Below are 26,719 nucleotides of genomic sequence, written 5' to 3'. Positions count from 1 at the left end.
TCCCTAAATATTGATCTTATTGGGGCTAGATAACTTTTATCATCGATTAATCTACAGATTATTTTCTTTATTAATCGTTTAGTCTATACACTTGTCAGGAAAAAGGTGAATTTGTCCATCGAATTTCCCACAGCCCTGGGTGGCATTTTCAAATCGCTTGTTTTGTCTGATCAACAGTGTGTAACCCAAAATTATAGTTAATTTAAAGTTATATAAATTGGCTAAAAGCAGCAAATCCTCACAATAAATCCTTTTAATAAATGACTTAAATGATGAATCTGTTATCACAATTGTAGATACATTTGACCAGCTACTAATCAATTAAGAGACTAAATATTTCAGCACTAGAAAGTTCATATTTGACTGCGGGAAAGCTGTCTTTAAGGTCTACTTACTGGCTTTTTGTGGAGCTTTAAACCACATCTTGCGGTCTTCATCACCAGGTGGAGTTTGCACAGGTGTCAAGTTCCATACTTACGTTATATATGAGCGGGAGATCGTTACCACACCCGTTATCACATGACTGAATTTCCATACTTGAGGTTATGACAACTGAGCAAACCACTCATTGATGAACCTGAGATGTGGTTGAAAGCTCCACAAAATGTTAGTAAGTCGACCTTTTTATTTGATTTTAAAACCAAACAGCAAAAGAGACAACAACAAAAGGACAAGAACAACATGAACACGAGAGCAGATGCACACATTCAAACCAAAACACAAAACACACACAATGAAACCAACAAAACAAAAAAAGTTAATCACTACTTAAATAAATGAATAAAGAAAGACAGACAGACAGAAGGAAAATGACTTGCGACAGAAATGCTCAGCAGGAATCAAACCAGCGGCATCACAGTTACGGTGTGTCGAGACCACTGTCCCACCAGGACGCCCCATGTCTGGTTTTACTTCCACTGTCTTGATTCCATTTGTCTTTGTTGCAGCTCTCTGACCTCTGTGGGAGTCAGGAACGTCTGCATGGTTCACATTTATTTCTGCACCAATTTAACTGACTTTTCTCTTCCTCTCTCTTCCTCTTTGGTTTGCGCGTCCAGACGTGCCGGCGCCGGAGCAGCCGGAGCTGTTCCTGAAGAAGCTGCAGCAGTGCTGTACTGTCTTTGACTTCATGGACACGCTGTCGGACCTCAAGATGAAGGAGTACAAGCGCTCCACGCTCAACGAGCTGGTGGACTATGTGACCGTCAGCAGGGGCTACCTGACAGAGCAGGCCTACCCCGAGGTCGTCAAAATGGTGAGGAGGGAGGAACGCGTGCATTCAACATACACAATGGACTCACACACACTACTTTATACAGGAAGAAAAAAATATAGCGACCCAAAACTGTCTCAATAGGACCAGGTTTTGTTTCATTTTTGTTTAAGCGAGTGTGATGCCCAAGTTGTGGTACAGACACCAAAATGATTGTTTAATCCAGTGTTTCCCAACCTTTTTTAGCTTGTGGCCCCTTCAAATAAAACATTGTCTACTTGCAAGCCCTCATCACAGTCTGAGTTACAACAACGACCTCTAATGTCTCATTTGAATACATACTTTTAGGCCTACAGAGGTAAAACTGATATTTCACAATTTAAGTGGAAATTGGAGACCGGAATTCACATTTGTGTAGTGGACCTTTTCTGTTTTCTTACCAGTTCCATTAATCATCCCACCAACCTGTCAGATTTATCCTGTGATCCACTGAAGGGGTCCCGATCCTCAGGCTGGCAATCACTGCTTCAATCAATGCCTTACTTTCATGAATATATACATGTTTTTGCTGAAAAACAAGACAAAATGTGACCAAGGTTCCTTTTGTCTTGATGACCTTGATGAAGTACTACATTTTCTCGTAGAGAGAGGGGGAAAAAATGCTGTTGCAATGAACAAATTCAGTTGATGTATAAGTAAGTGCCTTATAATTATATGTAAGTACATATAGTGTATGAATAAAGTGGGTTTAGTGTCGACTCTCTCCTTAAGCAGTCCTCATTGATCCATAACATTGCCCACTGTGACCTATTACAACCAGAAATATTTAAGGGATAGCTACCTTGTTTGGAAACGGTACAGCAAACTCTCTCTACTTGATGTTCCAGACAAAATTTGTTCAGTACTCAGTCTGTTAACGTTCAATACCCAGCCCTCGTCTCAGGTCCACAGTCTCTAGTCCAGCAGCCAGTCAAAATGCAGCAAACAATTGATGTGAAGGTGGCTTCAGATTGATATTGTGCCTTTTGAGTGTTGCGTCTTTTTCTGAAGTTTAAATTTTTGGACCCATGAAGACCAACATAAATGTCAACATAACACAGCATTACCTTAAGATTAGAAACATACCCTAATAGTTTGATGGATCAAGTTGTTTGTGCTCAGAAACTTGCACTCACATACCTAAATCTTAAAAAGATGCATTACAGTGAAGCTGGTTTGTACTCCTTTGTTGGCAGCTGTTCAGTGCCTGTAGATAAGTCATGCTCACTCACTCCTGCAGATCCCTAAACTCACCACACTCAAACTTGTACCCACATCTGCAAAAGAAAAGGGACACAGCAGCACCAAGTAATGAGAGTTCAATAATGTCGGTGTAAAATAGAAATCACTCCAAATACTTGGCTGAACAGTCAGTTTTTCAGTTTTATTGTAAACATATTAAACCATGACAAATACCATGATATAGAGCTAACCCACAACCTAACGTTAGCTAGGCTGTGTGTTAGCAAACTGTCGCTACAGTTGCTGCTGCTAAGCTAACAGCCAGAGAGGACGAGACGGTTTCCCAGAGCCAGCACAGCAACTCCAGACAGCGATACTCACAACTCTCCTGCTGCTATAGCTAACATCACAACAGCAGCACATCTTGGCAAACTAGAAAGTGAGCTGAATGTCCGCGGGCAAGTCATTTAACGTTACCTGACACACAAATCATGGCTGGAATAGTGCCTCTTTGTGTGCTTCCCGTTTACAGAGCCAGCGCACACTGAACGGACAGCTAGCGGACCGTGAGGAGAGATTTGCTGAATTTGACAAAAAGACGTGTATTGGATAAGAATCACATACCCCACCTTTAACATCGCTTTCTTCTTGAGTCAGCGCAGTTGATTCATATTCAAACATTAATGACATGTATGGTTTGAAAAAAAAAAACATCAAGTGCCGATTTTTACAGCTTTACTTTCCATCGCTTCAGAGAACAGCTCAAAGTGTAAACCCAACTGTGTGAACTCAGCAGCAGTGGAAAGCTGAAGTCAATGTGTGCATGTAAAATAAGTGCGTTACTACAGAAGCCATAGTCATAGTGAAAACACAAATGACTAATCACATAAGTGTTTCCAATCTGCCTCCTTTTCTATCAAAATAAAAGCATGAACAGAACATACTATAAACAAATAGAGATTTAAATGAAGTAAATACATTTTAGTCCTGTGAATATTTCTCAGTGTTCTTTGTGTGTAATCAAGTTCTGACATCAGGAGAAAACAGCTACAGAAAACTGGTGTCCTGGTCAGTTGTGATGGCTTGCAGGGTGTCTCACACCCCTGCACCCTTGAGGACTGATGCACCCAGGTCTAAAGGTGCGTTCAGACTGGACACAAAGCAGATTATAGTTGCGTCACAATTGCTTACAAAGTCAATGAAAACATGCGAGTGTACGCAAATTTGCCGTAGATGGAGGCAGTTAAGGCGATGATGCGTCCACACAAGTTGAACGTCGAAAACTTTGCACCAATCCTGTGGCTTTATGACTCCGTGTACAGAGACGAGAGGAAAAAGGAGAGAAACTGGAGGAAAGTAACAGAAAGAACTGGAGTGTGTGTGTGTGTGTGTGCATGTTGCTAGCTAGGTACGGCCAACGTCTGTACAGTAGGTATATTGTATCTGGCCACAATTTAGCCTCTGGGGGCAACGGCCAGTGTTTCGGGGCTTCCGGTGTAGCCAGCAAATATCCGGATAACTTCCTCTTCCGTGCACCCGTCATTGTTTACAAACCAATTAGCAATCTTGGAATCCATTGGCTATCTTCTGACGACAATTTGAATGCAGATACATTTTTAAAAAGCTAATCTCTATGGTTCTGAGATTGATAAAAAGCTAAACCGTCGTCGAGACGATAGCCGGTGTGTGCCGAGACTGCTTTTCGGCCAATGCGTTCCGCCTCTTTTGCTCTCCATACGGACCGTTTACCAGCATGCAACCAGAGCCCGCTCAAACATGATTGGTCAATACTACTCGGGCTACAAACGGAAATCGGAACGCTTCCGGTACCAAAATCTTGCCCCTTGCCTGCAGATTCTGCATTCATATGTAGATATCTGTTTATAGAGATTATGTAGGAAATGAACACAGACAGCACACACACTTCAGCAGATAAATCAGGCACAAATTCACATTGCGTCTTATCTGGATGCTACGGAGCCCCTGATGTCCTGAAAGCTGATATTTTTGAACTAGTGCACAGTGTTATTATTGTGTGTGTGATCAAGATAAAAAAAATGTGATCTTTTAGGACTGCAGGGGCTTTGTAGAGTGGGTGCCATTAAGGACAGGACCACACATGAAGTTCTCTGAAACCAGTCCTAACTCGGCTGTATTCAAGCTGATACGCATTTTTTTTTCATCAGCTTGTTTTAAGTGTCCTCTTTGTGTTTCGTTCCAGGTGTCTCACAACATATTCCGGACCCTTCCGCCCAGTGACAGTAATGAGTTTGACCCAGAGGAAGACGAGCCCACGCTCGAGGCCTCCTGGCCGCACTTACAGGTAAACACAGCTGAAAAGATGTATGTTTGTTTGTGTGTGTGTGTGTGTGTGTGTGTAGTCACTGATTAACACTTCGTATCTCGTTTGATTAATTGGTACACAAACAGAAATGTAAAAACGACAACTTTTAGTTGGAGTTACGTGCTATTTCTTCACTAACAACGGTTTATCCATCCGCCCAGTATTCTCGTGCAGTGTTTCCAGCTGTGGCACGGGTTGCCGGATACGGTCGGTGAGCACAGCTCTTTACAGGCGTGGTGGTACCAAACGCGGCAATTTGATCCATCAAAATGAAAACACAGCTCTTCTGCAGTTCTCTTTCAGGGTACCACGTAGAGTTATGTGACGTGTAGTGTTGTTGATAGACTTGCATTGAACCTCACTGTGACAACAAGACTCCGTGGTGCTGCACACAATCACTGCGCCCGGCTGTTCGTCAGGAAATAGTTATACCAAGGAACCTCCCGTAAATCCACAAATTGTCGTTTTTGCATTTCTGTTTGCGTACGGATTAAAACACGAGACTGAGCGTGTTAATTAGTGAGCTTTAGAGGTGTTTGTAGGCCAGGCTAGCTGTTTCCCCTTGCTTCCAGTCTTTATGCTAAGCTAGGCATGAGAGTGGTATAGATTTTTACTCTCTGAAAGAAAGCGCATATCCCAAAATGTTGAATTACTGAAGAGACGTCAGTACCATTGGTGCTGCTGACCTGGTGGTTGTATTTGGCTCCTGGTGGTTGGGTGGGTTTTTGTTTCGGGTCCAGTTCTGGGTCCATGTCTAGAGCCAGGCTCTCTGGTCTCTCACCTCCCCTCCTCCTTCTCTGTATGCCTGCTGCCCAGGACTCCTTTAGAAATGAGATGCAAATCTCAAGGAGAAGCTTCCTGGTAAAACCGTTTTTTCTTTTTCTTTTGTCTCATTTGCCCAATTTTTCCAAAGTCACAAACAACCCCCCCATCAAAATCCCTTGAGTTACCCACATCCTGGCCAATCCAAAATAAATTTTCACCTAGCAATACCCACCGTACACTGTACCTTTGTGACCTTTGACCCTTGTGACCTTTCCCTTTTTAATCCAGTCCAGTCTCAGTGCTTACCGGGTTGGTTTAAGGGCTCTCATTTCTGAGAGTCACAAACTGGGACTAATCTTCCTGCACGGCATTCAGCTGATCAAAGAAATGGTTCATTTCAGTTTTAGCACAGATGTGAACTTTTTTTGTTTTAACATCAACAACTCTCTCTCTCGTCCTCCCTCTGTCTCTCCCCCCGTCTCCTCTCTCCAGTTGGTATACGAGTTCTTCATCCGGTTCTTGGAGAGTCAGGAATTCCAGCCCAGCATTGCCAAAAAGTACATAGACCAGAAGTTTGTCCTACAGGTGAGTCGCTGAGTCCGTCTGTAGGACTCATATTCTTCATCTTCATTCTCTCATTGTACCTTTTTTTCCTCCCTGCTGTCCTCTCTGTGTCTTTTTTACTTTCTTTCTGATTGTGATTTTCCTTCTTTCTGTTCCCTCATCTCTGTATTCCTTCCTTCTGTCCAGCTCTTGGAGTTGTTTGACAGCGAGGATCCTCGGGAGAGGGACTACCTGAAGACAGTCTTGCATAGAATCTATGGCAAATTCCTGGGGCTGAGGGCTTTTATACGAAAACAGATCAATAATATTTTTCTACGGTGAGTAGACATTACTAAACTTAAGTTTCTGTTTATCTTTTAGAGGTGTGGACTTTTCTTTTGTTCTGCCAACCGTTTATATGTTCCTCTACAAATCATCTGGTTTTGCCATCTTTGCTCAGTTGTTTTTAGTTGTTTAACCTTTTTCTCCATCAGTCTCATTTCCGTCTCCTGTCTTTTGTCTCCTCTTCTCACCGCCTCCCTCTCTGTCTGCTCTGCAGTTTTGTTTATGAGACGGAGCACTTCAACGGGGTGGCTGAGTTGCTGGAGATCCTGGGGAGGTATGTGGAGGCCTCCGACCCTCAGACACATTTACATTCAGCTCTGTTACTGTAGCTGATGCTTTTAGCCGGAGCCACGTAGTCCCGAGAGCACCAGCAGAACTGAGCTTAACCCTAATATCTGCCTGTTTTTTGTTAAGTTGTAACGATATGAGGATGTTTTTATCTTTTTATTTAATCAGGCATGTTTTATAGAGATAGAGATCTTTTTCAAGAGAGACCCCAGAGCGTAAAAGATTGATATTAAAAGGTGAAAACTCAAAAGCTGAGTGATTTGGCTCCATAAAAACAGGATTGTAACCGAGTAGAGATGTGAGGTTCAGGGTAGAGTCAGGAGCGGAGTTTGACTTGTCGATAAGAAATAAATTAATCCTCTCAGCTCAACTGTCTTTTTAATCCATTTTAATCCATTAAAAAAAGACCTGATTTACACAGTTTATCAGCTCTGTGTCACGAGTTGCACGGGGGTTGAGGGCAGTTTTCTCAGACTGATAATAGTTTTTGCTTATATTTGTAATAAAAAATAAATGAAATATGTCTGAAATGTATCTGCATAATCCCCTTAGAGCTGCTTCTGTGCTCTTGAATATTTAATATAACATTTAGCCAGACTCAATTTGAATGACAACTTGACAATTCCTAGTTCCTGTGTTATTAAGGGGACATACACTCAGGTCCACAGGCCTGAAAAGGTTCAGAATGAAGTCGAAACGATTGTCAATGAATCCACTAGTTGATCAACAGAAGATTAACCAATGACAATTCTGATCATCAATCAAAGCTTTATCCATTTACTATTCTAAACGCTGGCTGTGTCCTGACAGCAAAGAAGTTAGTGCTGAAACAATTAGTCCGTTAATGAAAGTCCGGAAATGACCCTTGAACAGTTTTGATGAGTCTTGAAGACGAGATTGCTCATCCAAACGGGTTTATCCTCAAATTTAAAATAGAAACAGATACTAAACTAATAACGTCAGTTTAAGTCAGTGGTTCTTAAACTTAAACCTCCCTTTGTGAATAAAAGTGTTTTTAAAGCCCCCCCGACCCCCCAACATTACATTTTACTGAGCCAACCGAGAGAGCAACAAGTGAAGTCATTAAAAGTAAAACCACAGCAGCCTTTTCTGAAGTTTTGTCCACATTTTCTTTGGAGTCACTTGGTATTTGTCTTAAGACGTTCACATACACAATGAACATTAAACTGTTTTACTGTCCGGACTTCCTGCACCGTATTAAAGCGGACGCCTCGCCTGAAATTCAGCCTGATCCTGCTGCCGTCAGATCTAATTGATTTGATCAGCAAAGGAGATGTGTCACGATCTGTCTGATTCAACTCAGGTGACTTTAATTCATTAGTTAATGGCATCGAAGTAATTAATGAGAACAGCGTGTCTCAATGATGATGGGGGGGGTGAAAACCTTCTGAGATTTTTAAAAGTTGTTAAAAGTAGAAGGAAAACAGCACCTTAATCGGTTGAAATGTACGTGTTTACCTAACAGAGTCTACATTGAGCCTCTTCATATTTCCATGTCTCTGTTTTTGTACCTGTGACGTTTGGAGGAATCAGGGTTGGATCATCGTCTGCTTTACTTCTCCATGCTTTGTTACCAGTGTAGCACCAAACACAGCATCCATATTCAGCCTTAACTGTGCTCCCAGTCCCATAACTCTGCACTACCCTGTTTTGGATCCACTGGTTTAAGTCATGCTTTCCTCTTTGTTTCATATTGTAAATCAAATACCTCAGGGTTTTCCGACATAAGTCATTTGAAGGCATCACTTTTGGCTCTGATGACGTGTAAACCTATGAATTGTTATTATCTTATACCTTTTTTGGACAAAATTTTGAAATTGATGACCTGAAAAAATCTCTAGTTGAGAAACCCTGTTCAGCGACGAAATGCTTGATACTCTACGTCTAAATTTAGTTTTACAGTTTGTCCTTCCACAAAAAGCTCTCATGAAAACAACAAAAACTTGAATCCAGTAAATCAGAGGGTTTTGAGAAGCTTTGAAGGAGCATCATGTCTGTTTTCTGTAGGCCTGAAGGTTAGAGCAGATCTCTTACATCTCTTTATTTCTCCTCCGGGCTGCATCGCCTGTATAAATAGTCTTCTTTTAGTCTCCTGCTCATTGATCTTCCACTTGCTTTCAGGAGGTCACAATGAAACGCTTTCATGTGTTCATGTTTAATTTATGTTTTTTTCTCTCTCTCTCCCCCAGTATAATCAATGGTTTCGCTCTGCCGCTGAAAGCGGAGCATAAACAGTTTCTGGTCAAAGTGTTGATCCCCCTCCACACTGTCAGGAGTCTGTCCCTCTTCCACGCACAGGTAATGCATGTCTTTGTGTTTACAGTTTCTTCCTGCTAACAATCCAAGTATATTTCTCCTACATGGGCCACAGAACAACTGAAACTTTCCTGACTGATTTTCCAAAAATACTCCTTTAATTTCTTAATGTTTAGATTTAAAAAGTTCTTAGACATTTTAACTCTTTAATACCTGTGACCTCCCTGGAAAGTTACGTATACAGAGTTGCTAGTGATCATTAACAGTAGTGTAAAACTTTAAACTTGCACAGCCTTTTAAAGCCATACAGGTGTGTGTGTGTGTGTGTGTGTGTGTGTGTGTGTGTGTGTGTGTGTGTAATAATGTGACATGCCTATACTTAAAAACTTGTAATTGTGCTCTTTAAAACATGACACTTAGACGCTTTCAAACGTGGAAAACTGAAGTAACATTTAAAAATCAAGAAAACCAAAGCTTTGGAATTTAAGTTTCTGTGCAGCCAATAAATGCAAAATCAAGTGAAGTTTTAATGTGGAATGCGTCATACTGTGACAAGTACACAAAGTTGACAAAAATCAAACTTTGGCAGGTTAAAATGTTCTTTTTAACAAAGCATTTATACAGTAAACAGTACTGGTTGCTGTTGTATGCTAAGCTAACAGGCTAAAGTGTGTTCTAACACGCGGTCTCCTCTCTCCCTGCAGTTGGCGTATTGCATTGTACAGTTCCTAGAGAAAGACCCAACATTAACAGAACCAGTAAGTATCATCTGAAACCAACAGTAAGATCAAACCGTAAGAGACAACTGTCCATACTTGACCATCGCATGGACTGTACACAAGCAGTCCTTACCAAAGTATCATAGTCTAGTTTTCTATCAACTCATCAATTATTGCCGCAGTAAATTTGTCTGGAGTTGATCTTTTGGTTGACATCACCTATCACTAGCCAATCATATACCAGCGCTGCTACAAGTCCCACTTTTCCTGCAACACTGTAGTCACTACAGCTGATGACGGAGGTGCAGGTGGATTAGAAACGGTGCAGACAGCGCCTCACTCAGGTGGAAGGAGGGGTTTCCTGAAAGTGGAAAATGACAAAACCACTTGTCATTTCTTAGGGAATTTGGGTGGATACATTTTCCTACAGAGCCACTAAAGCAGTTTTCAGTTGCACGGTGGGGAAAAAAGAAGAACCAACAGTCAGTGTGTGTCTCTTCTTCCTCCTCAGGTCATCAGAGGCTTACTGAAGTTCTGGCCAAAAACCTGCAGTCAAAAAGAGGTGAGGCCCGTTGTTTCTTTTTGTTTAACTGTAGGTGTGTAAACTCTGTGTGTGTGTGTGTGTACTAACACTTTCCCCCTGTGCTGCGGTGCAGGTGATGTTTCTAGGGGAGCTGGAGGAAATCCTGGACGTCATCGAACCAACGCAGTTCGTCAAGATCCAGGAGCCGCTCTTCAAACAGATCTCCAGATGCGTCTCCAGCCCACATTTCCAGGTCAGCGACCATCCAGCACTGATGGCATGTCGCATTTTAAAGGGATGGGATTCACCTGCAATGTAGTGTTGAAACAAACACGTACAGAATTTATTTAGGACTTTGTAACACAGTTTGGTTTGAGGGGAACACTTCTAACTTTTTAAGCTTCTGTATATGAAAAGATATTTAAAGGGAAAAGCTAAGTTAAAAAAAGTCAAATTGAATCTGGATTTTTCCCGTTATCACATCATACGTAGACACTCAGCCCAGTTTGTGTTTGTCTCCTTTGACCCAGGTTGCAGAGCGAGCTCTGTACTACTGGAACAACGAGTACATCATGAGTCTGATCGAGGAGAACTCCAGCGTCATCCTGCCCATCATGTTCGCCAGCCTCTACAGGATCTCCAAAGAGCACTGGAACCCGTGAGTGACCTTAAACAAGTCTCTGCTCCAGCTTTGTGGAATAAATAAGGCTCATTCTTTTCAGTTTTTATAGATATTCAAAAAGAAATATCCATATTAGATTGTTTAAGATGATGATCATGCGGTGTCTTTGGATTTGTGCTGATCGGCAGCACTATCAGCAGCTCTGTTTCTCATCACTGTGTGTTACCTGAAGTACAGGCTAAGCTCTCCTCGCCACATGACGACTCTGTTTACTGTAAACAGCAGTGAACAGTGTCTCTTTGCTGCAGGAGACAAAGATTTGTAGTGGATGGGGGAAAAAGACCACTGTGTTATGTGGTTTACAGGAACATATTGATAGGAACCGACATTTAAAGAATAAAAGAACTGAAGGGAAAAGCAAGGCGAGCAGGTTAAAGTAGTTTGTGAGTAAACACTAAAATAAGGTGGAGAATTAAAATGGTGAAATAAGAAATAACTTACTAGAAATAGTGTGATGTATTAATGTATTCTTTCAAATTAGGCTATATAACGTTTGTTTTTGTGAGTAGCATAGAAGGAAATACAACTCAAATCTCGTTATACAACCCTCTGTCGTAAAATGATAAATAAATCTACCTTGTATGTAACGCTTAAAATGTATTACTGGGTGCACCTGAATGAAAAAGTTCGGCGCACCAGTGCCACCAATGTAAAAAGTTAGTCTGGAGGCCTGTGTAGGTAGGTAACTAGGGAACAGGCAAGAATGAGGAGACATAACGGCCGAGATAGTGAGTTGTAGTGCGAGGAGAATCATTTGAGGGGGTTTCAGATGCAGCAGTGAAGTACCGGCTCTTCCCCTGTTCCTTTTCCTGTTAGAAAAACTGTGGACTTGATGTCCTGACAGGCTGAACGAACACAATATTAAAAAATATAAATATGAACTTTTCAAAGCATAAATTCCACGAGACGTGGAGTATAAATTCAGTAAGAAATGTAACGTACAAGTTGCTCTTTCAGTGGATTTGTCCACAGTTTATGCAGTCGTGGACTCTGTAACGCTGGATGTGTGATCTCTCCCTCTGTCCTCCCTCCTCGCAGGGCGATCGTGGCGCTGGTGTACAACGTACTGAAGGCCTTCATGGAGATGAACAGTACCTTATTTGATGAACTCACAGCCACTTACAAGTCGGACCGCCAGCGGTGAGAAGCTGTGCACATACACACCATCATCACTGACGGAGGGTTCGTGAATGTTGTGAAAGTGTTATGATCCCTGCAGGGAGCTGCTTAACACGACAGCAGTGTTACTATCAGCACACTTTACAAATATCAGGATTATTATTAGCGGTTATTAAAGGAGCAGCACTTATAGCAGTAGGAACACAAGGAGCGGTAGTTTTAGTAACGAAGAGTAGCAGAAGCTAATATCTTTCAGACTTTCTGTAGATTTAATGCAGTGAACATTTTCACTACGTAATAAGGTTTGGTGTTTATTGGCCGAATGAGATTCAAAGTTCACCGAACACTGCGGTGTTTAGTAGTGGGGATGCACTTTATTTCCCCAATACTGATTCTCATACCAAAAAGTCATGATTCTGGCTGATGCAGAGTACTTATCAGACACCAGTGCTCTTTTATCAGTTTAAAAATTGTTAATCTTACTGTGTGCTTGGTCGAACCACCGCTTTGGTCCAGACTGAAATATCTCAACGTCTGCTGGCTAACTAGCAAGATTTATCCTACTGACTTTGGTGATCCTTTGACTTTTCATCTAGCTCCACCACGAGGCTGACAATTTGCGGTTTTGAGTGAAATATCTCAACAACTATTGGATGAACTGACATGAAATTTGGTTCACACATGTATGTCTCTCTCAGGATGAATTATACTCACTTTGGTGATCCTCTGAATTTTCCTTAGGCTCCACCAGCAGGTCAGAGTTAGAATTTCTCCAATACTTTATGGTTTATGACCAAATACCTGCAGAACTAATAATTCCCATCAGCCTCAGCTGTACGTTGTGTTTAGTGCTAATTAGCAAACGTGAGCATACTAACACACTAAACTAAGATGGTGGACATGGTAAACATGATGCCTGCTGAACATCACATTGTCATTGTGAGCGTGTTAGCATGCTGATGTTAGCATTTAGCTCAAAGCTGTGCTGTGTCTAAAGTACAACCTCACGTGGCTGTAGACTCATAGTTTTGTTCATGTCGATCAAAGGAATTTGCAAATGTAAGACTTGTTAATTCTCGAAGTCAACTTACAAACAGTTTGTTCAGCTGCGTTGATCTCATCCACACTCGTTGCCTTTTTTTCATGGCTGTAGCTAGCTGCTGTATCTACGTGGGAAGAAAACATCCACATTTGTACTCGTGCCTACAAAGCTCCCATTGGTCGAAACGGCGTCAATGGGCACAACACCAGACCTATCTGAATCACTGAACAAATCAGAGGTGTGGGCAGCGATTCGGAGGTTTGGAACCAGGCTGCAGTGTCTCAAACACACAATAAAAACTCATCCTCCATGTTGTTTTTGTTTTTGTTTCAGTGAGAAGAAGAAGGAGAAGGAGCGGGAGGAGCTCTGGAAGAAGCTGGAGGACTTGGAGCTGAAGCGGGGCCTTAGGAGCGACGGGATCATCCCAACTTAACGAAGACAGCGCCGCGCTCCCCTCTGCCCCTCCCGCCTCCTCTCCCCCTGTGACTCCCCCTCCCCTCCATCCTTACCCCGACTCCCCCCTCCACATCAGCCATGTCTGTCCGGATCTCTGAGAAATCCCCGATACAGGCCATCGTCTCTGGATCGACATGGAGCGCCCGCTGGTTTCTTAATTGTTTTTTTCTTATGTTTTTTTTTTTTTCTCCTGTGTTTGTGCGACTTACTTTACAGTAGATTCATCACGTCTGTTTTCATTATTTCAACAGCACTGTAAATAATTCTTTTTTTCTTTTTTTTCTTTTTTTCCTTAAACTGATATTATTGCAAACAGAAAAACAAAACAATAATAATAAAAAAAGGAAGAAAAAAATAGAAAATGAGAAAATGACTTGTGTGGGAGGGGGATTTAAACAACAACAACAAAAAAAAACAAACCCAACTTTTGGACTGTAGGACATGAAACGAACTCTTGGAAAACAAAAAAAACAAAACAAAAAGAGAAGATAGATTGATTTTAACTCTTCATCCCACTCTTCTTCAGTACGGTCCCGTATGTAATTTTTATTTTCCTGGTTCTCCTCTTTGCTCTTCCTCTCGTTGCCTCCCTCTTTCTGTTCCCTCCTTCCTCTCTAATGGTGCATCTGTCATTTCTCCCCCTGTGTGGGACGTCCGGGCTGATTATGGGTCTCCCCCCCCCCCCCGCCTCCCCTTCTCTCTGGCCCCACCCACCAGTCTACAGGTTCTCCTTCCCATTTTAAACAGGGGGAAAAACTGAACAAACATTTAAAAATGACAACAGGGACTTTCTCAGTACACAAACCATCTCCTCTTTGAGTGTGTTTACATGCGTGTTCATGGAAGGGTTAGTTAACTGTACAGGGGGTGAAACTTTTCTGCCAAATTGTTTGCTTAAGTTATTCATTCTTGTGCTCAATATACTTATTTATTTCCTTCAATTTAGCCCTCAAACTACATAATTAATTTCCCTATAAATTCATATCTTGCAATCTCAAAATAGTGGAAAGAACGATATCTTTGCATACCTGAGTGTGTGACAGGTGAATCAAAAGAACAACAGAAGTTAATAAATAAACTCTCTCGCGTTAGCATTTGTTATTTGCGTTTTGCTACTACAGGTCCCAGAGTTCAGTTTAAAATCACACGTTTTTGACCACAAACACACCTTGAGCAGCTACTCTGGCAGAACCTCTGTGACAGTGCATTTCCTGCGGTTGCTTCACAATAAAAGCCGACACGTGTTTCACCAGTTGAAGCTGAAGCGGCAGGAAATGGTCGGTTTGTATTAGCGGTCACGGCTCCGATACAGCTGCACGAAGGCTGTCGGTGAAAAGGGAGGCTTCCATCTGAAATGACCAACTGTAAAACTGAAGTACGTGCATTCATCGTTTCCTGTGAACGGAATCTGAATCCCGAGTGGGAATGGCGGACTCCGCCACTAACAATGAAAACTACTATATAGAGAGGTAATTACTGAATGTAAATACACTGAATGAGTTTTGTATAAATGCTGACAACAAATGCTATTAAAATTGGGGTTTGAAATAATGACAAGCATTAGAGGTTTTTTCTTTTCTCTTTACTTTGGTGCCATCTGGTGGTAAACGGCAGTCAAAAAAACTTAAACTAAAACGCATCAGAATAATCTGAAATTTACTGTGATCATATAAATATTTTACATATATTAACTTGAACCAATAAATTAAGCAACTGATGATGAAATGACAAACTAAGGGAGGAAAATAGGGATATTGATTGCACAATAATTAAATGTAATGTTTTACCACAAATTCTTTCCCCTGACACCCGACTCCCTCCTGAATCACCTGACCTGAGATACTTATCGAACGTTGTGTCCTGTTTTGCTGTTGCTTGGATGAGCTCATATCCCGGTTATTTCAAATCCTGTTTACCATCATTTATTTTTACTTTTTTGTGACTTGCGTAACTTCCTGGTGATGTGGCTCTCTTACCCACGCAGGATCTGGTTTCAGTGACACACGTAAAACGAGAATATAAGCGCGTGAATCCAGAACGCTCCGCATGTAAACGCACTCAATTCATTTCCTTCTCCTCCAAAAATGGACTACTTTTCATCACTTGATTACTTTTCTCCTTCCCTCCATCTTCTTTTTTTAAAATTGACCCCTCCCTCCCTCCTTACCTACCATACCAGGTATCCCTGGTATCAGTCTGGCACTGGTACCCTCCGGCCATAACGGGGACTTACAAATAAAAACAAACAGAAAAAAAAAAGTCTTCAGAGGAGCGCCAAAAATCTTCCTCCTGTTGTGAAAAGATGAGCGCCCCGCCTCACCTCACCCCACTTCTCCCCCCTCCGCCCACCGGGGGGGCGCCGCGTTGACTTCACAGTATTACAACAACAGTGACAAAAAAAGACAACCCTGTACATTGTTATTGAATGCAGTACACTGATAATCTTGTATCTTGTAGTAATTTAGCCTATGTTTTTTGCTTAGGACACTGTGGAGAGGAGTATCCAGTATATAAAGAGGTATTATGGAACAAGACTTCCTGGTATTTATGATAGTGTTTCCCCCCTTTTAGTCTGTTTTTTCTTTTCTGTCTCTCACTCCTCCCTCTTTTCTTGGTTTTTATCTCATTTTGGATATTTTGATGAAGTTTCTTTTGACCATTGGATATCTTTTTTTTTTTTTTTTTTTTTTTTTAAGGTGGGGAGGGTGGGAGGGGAGGGGTGCAGGTAGGCAGGGAGTCAGGGGTCAGAGGGCGGGGGCAGGGAGGGACGGAGGGGGTTGAGTAGCGAGGGAAGGCACGGAGCAGAGCACTTTGCCCTGCTGGGAGTTTGACAGTGAACCTCCCCCCTCCTCCCTCGCAGAATTAATGTGTGCTTTAGAATGGCCCAGATATAATATGATTTAAAAACTGAAAAAAAAAAAGATAAAAAAGGGTTGGAGAAATACAAATGTTTAATTATTTTAAAAAATAAAGAGATATTAAATTAAACCTGTTTTGTGATAAAGCCCAGATGCTGGATTGCTTTATTTACTGGGTTCACAGGGTGTGTGTATGAATGTGTGTGTGTGTGTGTGTGAATCCTGAAGCAAACGTCTGCATCTGTGAACGTAAACATTCAGTCCAACAGTCCTTCAAACAAAAGTTTTACTCAAATTCCTTTTCTTTATTTGTGGTTGCGTTTGAAATAGAGCAACAAAAAGTCTGTTAAATGTAGGAATGGAGTCTCGTTTAACTTTGGACAAAAAAAATGAACTAAGCTAATATGAAGCGTATAGTGTCTGAGAAACAGGCCGCCGTTTGCCTTTACAGAATAAATCTGGTGTTATTCTGTATTTTTCTTAATGTCCACAAATCCCACGAAAAGACAAAAGTCCGTCTCTCAACACTTCCTGACTTCCTGTCTGCGGCTCTCAGCTCCGAGCCCATTGGTTCCTACTGAAGACGTAAAAACGCGTCATAAATATATAATTTCATGTTTTAAAAAAAGGCTCAGTAATTTCCTCAAACAGCTGCTCTCTGTAGTTTTTAACTAAAAACTAACAGGAGGAAATAGTGCTTTTGTTGGGGACTATTTCCAGCGGCGGATGAATCCACATGTGGTGCTGTAGTGAGTGTTTGGGGCAGCAGGACGGTGTGTGTGGGACTGAGTCAGAATAAACTACAGTGTGTGTGTGCATGGTGATGAAGGAACATGTCACCCAGTGCAGCAGAGCGGCTCGCTGATGTGTTTTAATAGTTTATGGACAACGATGGAGGAAGAAGATCCATCAGGCTGTGATTCACACACACACACACACACACACCTGTTAGCAGAGACGTTCACTGCTGGTTTTGTTCTTTTCATGGGATTTGTTGACAGAAGTAAAATAACACCAGACATATCATTTTAAAATGTTCTCTTTGTTTCTGTAAGTGGGAAAATTCAGATAAGGTTCCTTTAATCTGTGAATCTGTTGATGATGAATGTGATTATTCAGCTTTGAGATTCAGTTTAAACTGGTCTGGGCATCGATGGACAGGACGCTTAAAATACTTGCTGGGAAAAGGAAAAACTTAAAAATGCTCAGTGAACGTGTACACATGGGGACAGTATTGCCAATATTTACCTGGATACTCAGTGCCAGTACTGCTTTCCAGGGAGTCCTGGGTACAAATCCAAACAAACGAGACAATTAAAACACGCCAGACAGCCGGTGAAGACTTTCAGTTATTCTGGCTGATCGCATCTGGGAGGAGCTGCACCTCCGTGAGACGGGACATTGCCCGGGGAAATGTCCTCGGATGATGTGGCGAAAAAGCAGGTGAGACAGGTAATAACGTGGGCGGGGTTATAAAGCATGAACTGTGGGAACAGCCTGCTTGTAAAATATATTCATCAAACACCTGATGGGTGTTTTTCTCTGCAGATTGTCTGAGTTATAAAAGTAGAAAAATGCTCATGTGTTACTAATAATATTTACAATCCAAGTGTCCCAGTAAGCCGTGACAGTGAACCAGCATGCTGAACACCAGGACCCTGAAACCGACAGTGGTGGGATGGGAGTCCTGCACTTGGGTACAAATTTGAGGTAATTTACTTGAGTATTTCCACTGTGAGCTCTAGCTACTACAGCTTTAGTTACTTTACAGATCACAGTTCTTCATCCCCTTCCTGTCCAGTGAAAACCTCGTATCTCCAGATGTTTGTGATGAACTGAAGGATGAAGAGTTTCCTTCATGTGCTGAGGAAACTCTCCTCCTCCTGAAGCTGAATAAACCCTTTAACCCCCCCCCCCTCGGATCAGCTGGGAAACGCATCGTCACAGAGCTGAAAACAGGCTGTTTCTCTGAGCTCATGATGAAACTACCCAACATTATGTAAAGTAATTAAAATGAGCTCAGCCTGAAACATCTGCAGCAGTAAAATGCAACACACACATGAATCCAGAAACATCAGATATAACAAAACACTGACAGAAGCGTTTTACTGCACAGGGATGACTTTTACCTTCATACTTTAAGTAAATGTTACTAAAAGTATGTAAGTCTTATCAGAAAGTAAGGTTTTGAATGCAGGACTTTTACTTGTAGTGGAGTGTTTTCAGCGTGGTGTTTAACTGAAGTAAAGGATCTGCATACTTCCTCCACCACTGGAAACTGAAGCAGCTAAATGGGATTCAGCCGTCGTTAATTTAATTATTTCTGTGTTTCCTATCATTGTGCCTGAACTCACTGCTTAACTCAAAGAAAGTAAAAGTACTCATTAAGCAGAATGGCCCATTTTAGATTAACATACATTACTGGATTATAATTATTGATGCATTAACGTGTTCATCACTTTAATGTCGTAGCACTTAATCTATAATAATATAGCCTAATTTATTAGTTTTTATATTAATAATCTGAATCTGCAAAGTAACTAATGTTGTCAAATAAATGTAGTGGAGTAAAAAAGTACAATATTGGCTATCGAAATGGAGCGGAGTAGAAGTATAAAGTAGCATATAATGGAAATACTCAAAGTACAAGTACCTCAAAATTGTACTTAAGTACTGTACTTGTGTACTTAGTTACGTTCCACCACTGCCAAACTGGGCAGACCGTCACTTTATTAAATCCAGACTGCAGGTCGAAGAAGCATTTCTGTAGTTTCGTGTGAGCAGCTGAGAGGTTTTTCTTCACAATGAAGGAAAGTTTGGACTGTGAAGTGTGTTACTCTACATTTGACCCTAAAATCAGTAAAGAACTCATCAAGTATTCCTGAAATTACCCATTTGAATGGGTTCTAGCAACTCTTATTAAAGATTATTATACGATAATGTAATAATAATACAAATATAAATATATTTTAAATCCTTGTATCTACTGAGGGGATGCAAATACAGAGCAGTACCTCCGCCTGCCACCAGAGGTCAGCAAAGGCCCGCAGTTCAGAGAGGTTTGTACCTGGAATCACTGCGTATAAAAACTGTAAGAAATTGTCTTTAGAAGCATCCTAAACTTTGATTTATGAGTCAAAAATTCCTAGCAAAAGTCTGATATAAGAGCTTTGCAAAAACAAGACTGAAGGTGTTTCTGCTGTGCTGACTGCAGTGTTGGAAATGAGGACTACAATTACAATTATGTCTACTTTCAATGACAGTTATGTTGACAATTTTGGATATTATTCATAAAAATCTTAAAGGACTTAAAGAAGGACATCTGAAGCGATAACCTATCAAGTGAATCAGATACATGTTTGATTTTTTTCTGGTGTCTCAAACAGAGACAACAAAATCAAACATTTCCTTAAAACGTTAATACCGCAAAGTTTTAATATTTAGAATAAGATTAATTTATCATTTCTGTTTTTTTTTTAAAATATTCATTGCTGCTCTTTCAAACTCACCTGAATGTCTTGTGTTTCAGAGCCCGGCTGATGTAATGATTATTACACTTCTTATAACTGATATAGATGCGAACATTAGGAACATTTCCTCTTGAAACACCCTCAAATTAAAGCTGAAAATGTTATGTTTTGCTGAATTTTAAAATGTAACGTGATGCAGCACAGAGACAAAAAAATGAAAAATGTGTTTTTCATGGTGTATCACTGAAGTCGAGGCCTTGTGTTGGTGCTGTAACGCACAGGAGACCGGAGACAGTGGGGACCGTAATTAGGAGTGTGGACTTGGTAACCATTTATCTAATTAGGATCACCCGTCGAGCAGAAAACCCTGACAGCTCACAGCGAAGAAGAAGTTTCTTAAAAGACTCGTCCCCCTTTCCCCCTGCCTTTGGTCCCGGTATAATTACTGGAAGGTTCTCAACGCCTCAGTGCACATTCGGCTCTGAGCTCTTTATAAAAAAGGCCATGACACACTGAGAGCGCTGTCATAATTAATTAGCCCTCAGCCTGATAATCCAGCTGATTACCCCCCAATGCCACCCACCCGCCCCCACTGCTCTATATGCATTTAGCTTTTTATTCCGGTTCATATGTACGTCCACATCTCAAACGTGTCCGTGCGGCACTTATCTGCTGAACACTGTGACCCAGTTACGCTGATCTGGTGAAATTACTGCTGTTAGCTATCTTAGAGGAATAGTTTTGGAAATCTGCTTTCTGTCAAGAGTGAGATGAGGACGTGGTTAGCCTAGCTTAGCATAAAGACTGGAAGCAGGGGGAAACAGCTAGCCTGGGCTCAGTCTAAAGCTCAAAAAACACACCTACAGTACCGACGCCGAAGCTCATCCTGTCTGGAAGTTTTCTCTGTATTTTCTGTCAGAGTTTGGTTGAACATTTCGGCTTCGTACTGCCACAAGTGATCTTCCGTTTGTTTTACCGATGCCGTGGTTTATTTACACACATTTGAAATTGATTTCCTTTTCCCCTTACTTCTTCTATGTTTTCTTGACATTGTGGAAACATAGAAGAAATATCAGTACAAGTATAAGAGAAACAAGAAAAAGAAACATGAGCGTGTCCAAACGACACTCGCGTGCGTTCGCTTACGTGCAGCCCGGAGATGCTGACCTCCAGCTTTGGCGCTACCCTCAGAACAAATGGCAGCTTTGTACACAAGACTTCTCGAAGAAGATTTTTCACTTTAATGACTTTTCCCATACGTTGTCATGGTTCTGAGAACAGCTAAATCCTCAGTACGTTGTTAAATGGTAAATGACTGCCTTTATATAGCTCTTTTATAGCTCTTAAGCCTCTCATTCACCCATTCACACACCTGAGGTTCCCTCCGTTTGTTCCCCGTTAAAGGTTTTTTGGGGGGTCGGGGTTCGGGGCGTCGTACGCTGTGCAGACTGTAAAGCACCTTGAGGCAAATTTGTGATTTGTGATATTGGGCTGAATAAATAAAATTGACTAATGGTGGCGTAGCTACCATGTGCCTCAATCCAGACCAACTGGGGTTCAGCGTCTTGCTCAAGGACACATGAATTCGACCGGGACGCTGCGATTAGTGGACAACCTGCTCTAATGCTCCTCTGTCGAATCGTTCCTTGGAGAGCCGTAAGACTAACTAGCTCGTTTGTCCCTGTTTGTGTGTGACAATCCTCCTTCTTGTAGTATGTATGTTATATTTACATATAAATATAGATATATTTTAAATGTCACTGTGTTTAGCTTGGTTTGGACTGTGCTCCTCTGAAATACTGGACACACTTACTGTAAGTTTGCTTTCTGCATGTGAACTCGAGTCAGCGCTGAGCTGTAGTAGCAGACACTGGCCTGCAGGGGGGAGCGATGATCTTCCTCACCAGGACTCAAACCTGCGCTCCTCCCAGCGAGTCTGTCTGAGTGTGAGAGTAGGATTTAATTCAAGGGCACGAGTAGTTACTTCTAGGGAACAGTGAGGTACTTTGAGGGTACAAATCACTAACTGGGGGAATTAAATAAGCATAGTGAACACACAAATTTGTAATATGAGATGATTTGACTTGCTAATTTGTGGGAATGATTTGGCAAAGATTTTCTCCCCAGACACCAACTAGGCAGTGTGTCTCCAGACACGTACTGTTTTATTTGTTTTCTGTTCTGTTGCTGGAGCTGTCGCACCCCTGTCCTCTTAAAAAAAAATCAGTTTTCCACCAGGCCTGTATTTCAGCCATTCTTTTCACTGTGAACATACTACACACGCTAGAGTAAGAATCAACCAGGTGAGTTACATGTATTAAATTGTATTAAAAGACGACGAGAACCAAGAGAACTGAGCACATTACTCGTCTTCTTAAATATTTACACTGGCTTCCAGTTACTTATAGAATAAATTTTAAAGTGCTGCTGCTAGTTTATAAATCACTCACTAATTTCAGGCCAAAATACCTTTCTGATCTCACTGAGAAATATAAACCCAGTTGGGCCCTTAGATCTGTAGGAAGCAGTCAGCTGGTAGGACCGAGCTGCTTTTAGCAGCAAACAGATGGAACCAACTTCCTGACAGCGTTCAGATCCTTTACTTAATGTGAACGCACTCCATTACAAGTACAGAAGTACAGAAGTCCTAGCACAGAAGTTTTATCGGTACAATGTAGTAGCCTATCAAAGTAAAAGTTCTGCAGTAAAACGTCTCCTGTGACTGATATCTGATTCTCTCTGACATTATTAGATTATTAACACTGAAGCATCAACGTTAGAGCAGCGTTTTACTGTCGTAGCTGCTCGAGGTGGAGCTAGTTTTAACTACTTTATACACAGTTAGCTCATTTTAACTGCTTTATATAGTTAGCTAGTTTTAACTACTTTATATACAGTCAGCTAGTTTTAACTGCTTTATACACAGCTAGTTTTAACTGCTTTATACACAGTTAGCTAGTTTGAACTGCTTTATACACAGTTAGCTAGTTTGAACTGCTTTATATACAGTTAGCTAGTTTTAACTGCTTTATACACAGTTAGCTAGTTTTAACTATTTTATACACAGTTAGCTAGTTTTAACTGCTTTATACACAGCTAGTTTTAACTGCTTTATATACAGTCAGCTAGTTTTAACTGCTTTATACACTGTTAGCTAGTTTTAACTGCTTTATACACTGTTAGCTAGTTTTAACTATTTTATACACAGTTAGCTAGTTTTAACTGCTTTATATACAGTCAGCTAGTTTTAACTGCTTTATACACTGTTAGCTAGTTTTAACTATTTTATACACAGTTAGCTAGTTTTAACTGCTTTATACACAGTTAGCTAGTTTTAACTGCTTTATATACAGTCAGCTAGTTTTAACTGCTTTATATACAGTTAGCTAGTTTTAACTGCTTTATATACAGTTAGCTAGTTTTAACTGCTTTATATACAGTTAGCTAGTTTTAACTGCTTTATACACAGTTAGCTAGTTTTAACTGCTTTATATACAGTCAGCTAGTTTTAACTGCTTTATATACAGTTAGCTAGTTTTAACTGCTTTATATACAGTTAGCTAGTTTTAACTGCTTTATACACAGCTAGTTTGAACTGCTTTATACACAGCTAGTTTGAACTGCTTTATACACAGTTAGCTAGTTTTACCTGCTTTATATACAGAGCTAATTTTAACTGCTTTATATACAGTTAGCTAGTTTTAAGTACTTTATACACAGTTAGCTAGTTTTAACTGCTTTAGACACAGCTAGTTTTAACTGCTTTATATACAGTTAGCTAGTTTTAACTGCTTTATACACAGTTAGCTAGTTTTAACTGCTTTATACACAGTTAGCTAGTTCTAACTGCTTTATACACAGTTAGCTAGTTTTAACTGCTTTATATACAGTTAGCTAGTTTTAACTGCTTTATACACAGCTAGTTTTAACTGCTTTATATACAGTTAGCTAGTTTTAACTGCTTTATACACAGTTAGCTAGTTTTAACTGCTTTATATACAGTCAAGTAATTTTAACTGCTTTATATACAGTTAGCTAGTTTTAACTGCTTTATACACAGCTAGTTTTAACTGCTTTATATACAGTTAGCTAGTTTTAACTGCTTTATACACTGTTAGCTAGTTTTAACTGCTTTATACACAGCTAGTTTTAACTGCTTTATACACAGTTAGCTAGTTTTAACTACTTTATATACAGTTAGCTAGCTTTAACTGCTTTATACACAGCTAGTTTTAACTGCTTTATACACAGTTAGCTAGTTTTAACTACTTTATATACAGTTAGCTAGCTTTAACTGCTTTATATACAGTTAGTTTTAACTGCTTTATACACAGTTAGCTAGTTTTAACTGCTTTATACACAGTTAGCTAGTTTTAACTACTTTATATACAGTTAGCTAGCTTTAACTGCTTTATACACAGCTAGTTTTAACTGCTTTATATACAGTTAGCTAGTTTTAACTGCTTTATACACTGTTAGCTAGCTTTAACTGCTTTATACACAGCTAGTTTTAACTGCTTTATACACAGTTAGCTAGTTTTAACTGCTTTATATACAGTTAGCTAGTTTTAACTGCTTTATATACAGTTAGCTAGTTTTGACTACTCACATTAAGTACAAGTACCTCAAAACTGTACTTAAGTAGAGTGCTTGAGTAAATGTACTTAGTTACTTTCGACCACTGCTTCCTGATGATCTCAAACATGCCCCAACTTTAGCCACTTTCAAATCTAAATGAAAAACTCTGCTGTTCTCCTGCCTTTGACTGATTGGTTTATCTAATGCACTTTTATTTCCTTTGTTGCATTTGGGGCAACTTACAACTCATTACTGCACTGTAACTGTATCTCTGGTCTATTCCATTTGTATTTTATGTCATTTATATGTATTATTTAATTTGATCTAATTTTAATCTTAATTGGTTTCATTCTGGTTTTTATTGCTTATTGGTTTTAAATGTCATTCTAATGCTTTTCTTTGCCTATTTAAAGCACTTTGAATTCCCTCTGTGTTTGAAATGGGCTGTAAAAATAAAGCTGCCTTGCCTACTATTATTACCTAATGTTTCCGCTGCTATCACTGTTTCATCTTATATGAAATACTCCGTTCTTGCTTGGATGGTGTTGCATGGATGACTTTAATTAATTAATTAAGAACTCCACCTGTTTTGGGATTGTCAGCGTCAGGTTTAGGACATCCCTCTCACGAGCAGAAACACCAAACTGGTCTCAGATTGGAGGGAAAACCACTCTGACTCTGAGTCGTGTCCTCTATGTCACTCTCCTCACGCTTTTATTCTGGAGTTCACAAACATCCCCTCCTTCTGTTTCTGAGGCTCCTCCACTAAAACAAGGAAACAGAAATCATCACCCCTCCCCGCTGTGCCTCCTCTTTCTCTGCTTCTGCCAAATCATTGCAGAGACAGCATCCTCTTCTCTTTCTTCCCGTCCCCCGCTTCCTCTCTGACTGCATCCACCTCTTTTCCATCACCAGTTTTTCTCTCCCCATCTCTTCTCTCTCATCTCTTTTTTGTTTTCTCCATCTCAATTTCTCTCTCTTTTTGCCCCCATGTCTCTCTCTTTTCTTTCATGCTACAGTATTTATTTCTCCATCCCTCCATCATTCCTCTCCTTTTTTCTCCTATCCTCTTGTTTTCTGTTTTCATCTCTTCTCATCCACCCTTACTCCTCTCCTTATTTTTCCATCCTTTCCTCTCTTGTTTCCTCTTCTCTCTTCCTCTCCTCCTATTTTCTCCTCTTCTCTCCTTCTTTCTCGTTCTCTAAGGAGTTGCATCGTCTCCTGTGTCCTCCTTTCCTGTCCTCTTTTTCTTTTTTCTTCTCTCCTCTTGTTTCCTCCTCTCATACATTTCTTCCCCCCCCCCCTCCTTTCTGGGCTCCTCTCTCATTGTTTCCTCCTCTCTCCTCTCCTTTTCTCTTCTTTTCTTCTCCTCCTCTCCTCTCTTATGTCCTTAACTCCTTACTGGGTTCCTTCTTTCCTTTCCTTTCCTTTCATTGTTTCCTTCTTGCCTCTCATCTCCTCTCCTCGTTTTCCCCTCTCTGTGTTTCATCTGGTGCTCATTTCCTCCTCTCCTCTCCTTTTCCTTGTTTCCTCTTCTTCTCCTTTGCTTTTTTCCTCTCCTCTCTCCTCTTCCTCCTCACTCATCTCTTTGTTTCCTCCTCTTCTCCTTGATTCCTCTCTCTTCTCTCCTTGTTTCCTCCTCTCCTTTCTTTTCCTTTCCTCTCCTCTCCTCTCTTCTCTTCTCGCCAAAATTATTACACAATCATCTTTCTTTCTCTGTTTTTCCCCGCTCTGTGGTCTCTCCTCTGTCTGGATATTTCCTCCGTCCTCCTGCACCTTAATCCCCATGAAGTAATGAATGTATGTATTTTAATATAAGCATCTTAATCCCATATTGCCCTGGGCTAATCTTTTCCACTTTATGATTCTCTATACAAAAACAAAAGATTCAATCCATGTTAGCACTCTGTGATGTGGAAATGCAACGCTGTATAGGGATTTTCCCATCAATGCAGTGAGGACATAAGGAACGTTTTTGTAATGTTAATGAGATCTGAAAAAGTCATGCTGTTGTGCTTGTCTGATGAATGAGATTAAAGCTTTTAACCTTTTTTCTTTCTAGTCAATGAAGACAGAAACGTATGAGAACGTATGAAGCCTCCCACTCGCCTGCCATAAATACTGCTGCTGGAGGAGCTACGAGCCCACACATGTAGCTGCGAATGCACGATCTGTGCTATACAGCAGGGCTGTGTGTGTGTGTGTGTGTGTGTGGGACCCCACGGCTTCGGTGTCGACACACACACACACACATGCATGAAACACATCAACCTGCA

The 26,719-nt window shown here is 40.7% G+C and overlaps 1 protein-coding gene across 6 annotated transcripts in view; it reads left to right on the top strand.

Annotated features, from left to right (window-relative positions):
* ppp2r5eb (protein phosphatase 2, regulatory subunit B', epsilon) overlaps nt 1-16,071 on the top strand; it is a 55,119-nt gene extending 39,048 nt beyond the window's left edge. For all 6 annotated transcript variants that reach the window (XM_044166102.1, XM_044166101.1, XM_044166100.1 and 3 more), the window contains 12 exons: nt 1,059-1,255; nt 4,656-4,757; nt 6,036-6,128; nt 6,294-6,424; nt 6,646-6,705; nt 8,930-9,038; nt 9,701-9,754; nt 10,227-10,277; nt 10,372-10,491; nt 10,769-10,896; nt 11,959-12,060; nt 13,415-16,071. In XM_044166102.1, coding sequence (XP_044022037.1) covers nt 1,059-1,255; nt 4,656-4,757; nt 6,036-6,128; nt 6,294-6,424; nt 6,646-6,705; nt 8,930-9,038; nt 9,701-9,754; nt 10,227-10,277; nt 10,372-10,491; nt 10,769-10,896; nt 11,959-12,060; nt 13,415-13,514 — 1,247 coding nt within the window. In that variant the 3' untranslated portion in view covers nt 13,515-16,071. The remainder of the gene's footprint in view (nt 1-1,058; nt 1,256-4,655; nt 4,758-6,035; nt 6,129-6,293; nt 6,425-6,645; nt 6,706-8,929; nt 9,039-9,700; nt 9,755-10,226; nt 10,278-10,371; nt 10,492-10,768; nt 10,897-11,958; nt 12,061-13,414) is intronic.
* Nucleotides 16,072-26,719: the final 10,648 nt, after the last annotated feature.

The sequence above is a fragment of the Siniperca chuatsi genome, linkage group LG15, assembly GCF_020085105.1.
Source record: "Siniperca chuatsi isolate FFG_IHB_CAS linkage group LG15, ASM2008510v1, whole genome shotgun sequence".
Taxonomy (NCBI): Eukaryota; Metazoa; Chordata; class Actinopteri; order Centrarchiformes; family Sinipercidae; genus Siniperca; species Siniperca chuatsi.
This window is presented reverse-complemented; position numbering and strand designations above follow the sequence as displayed.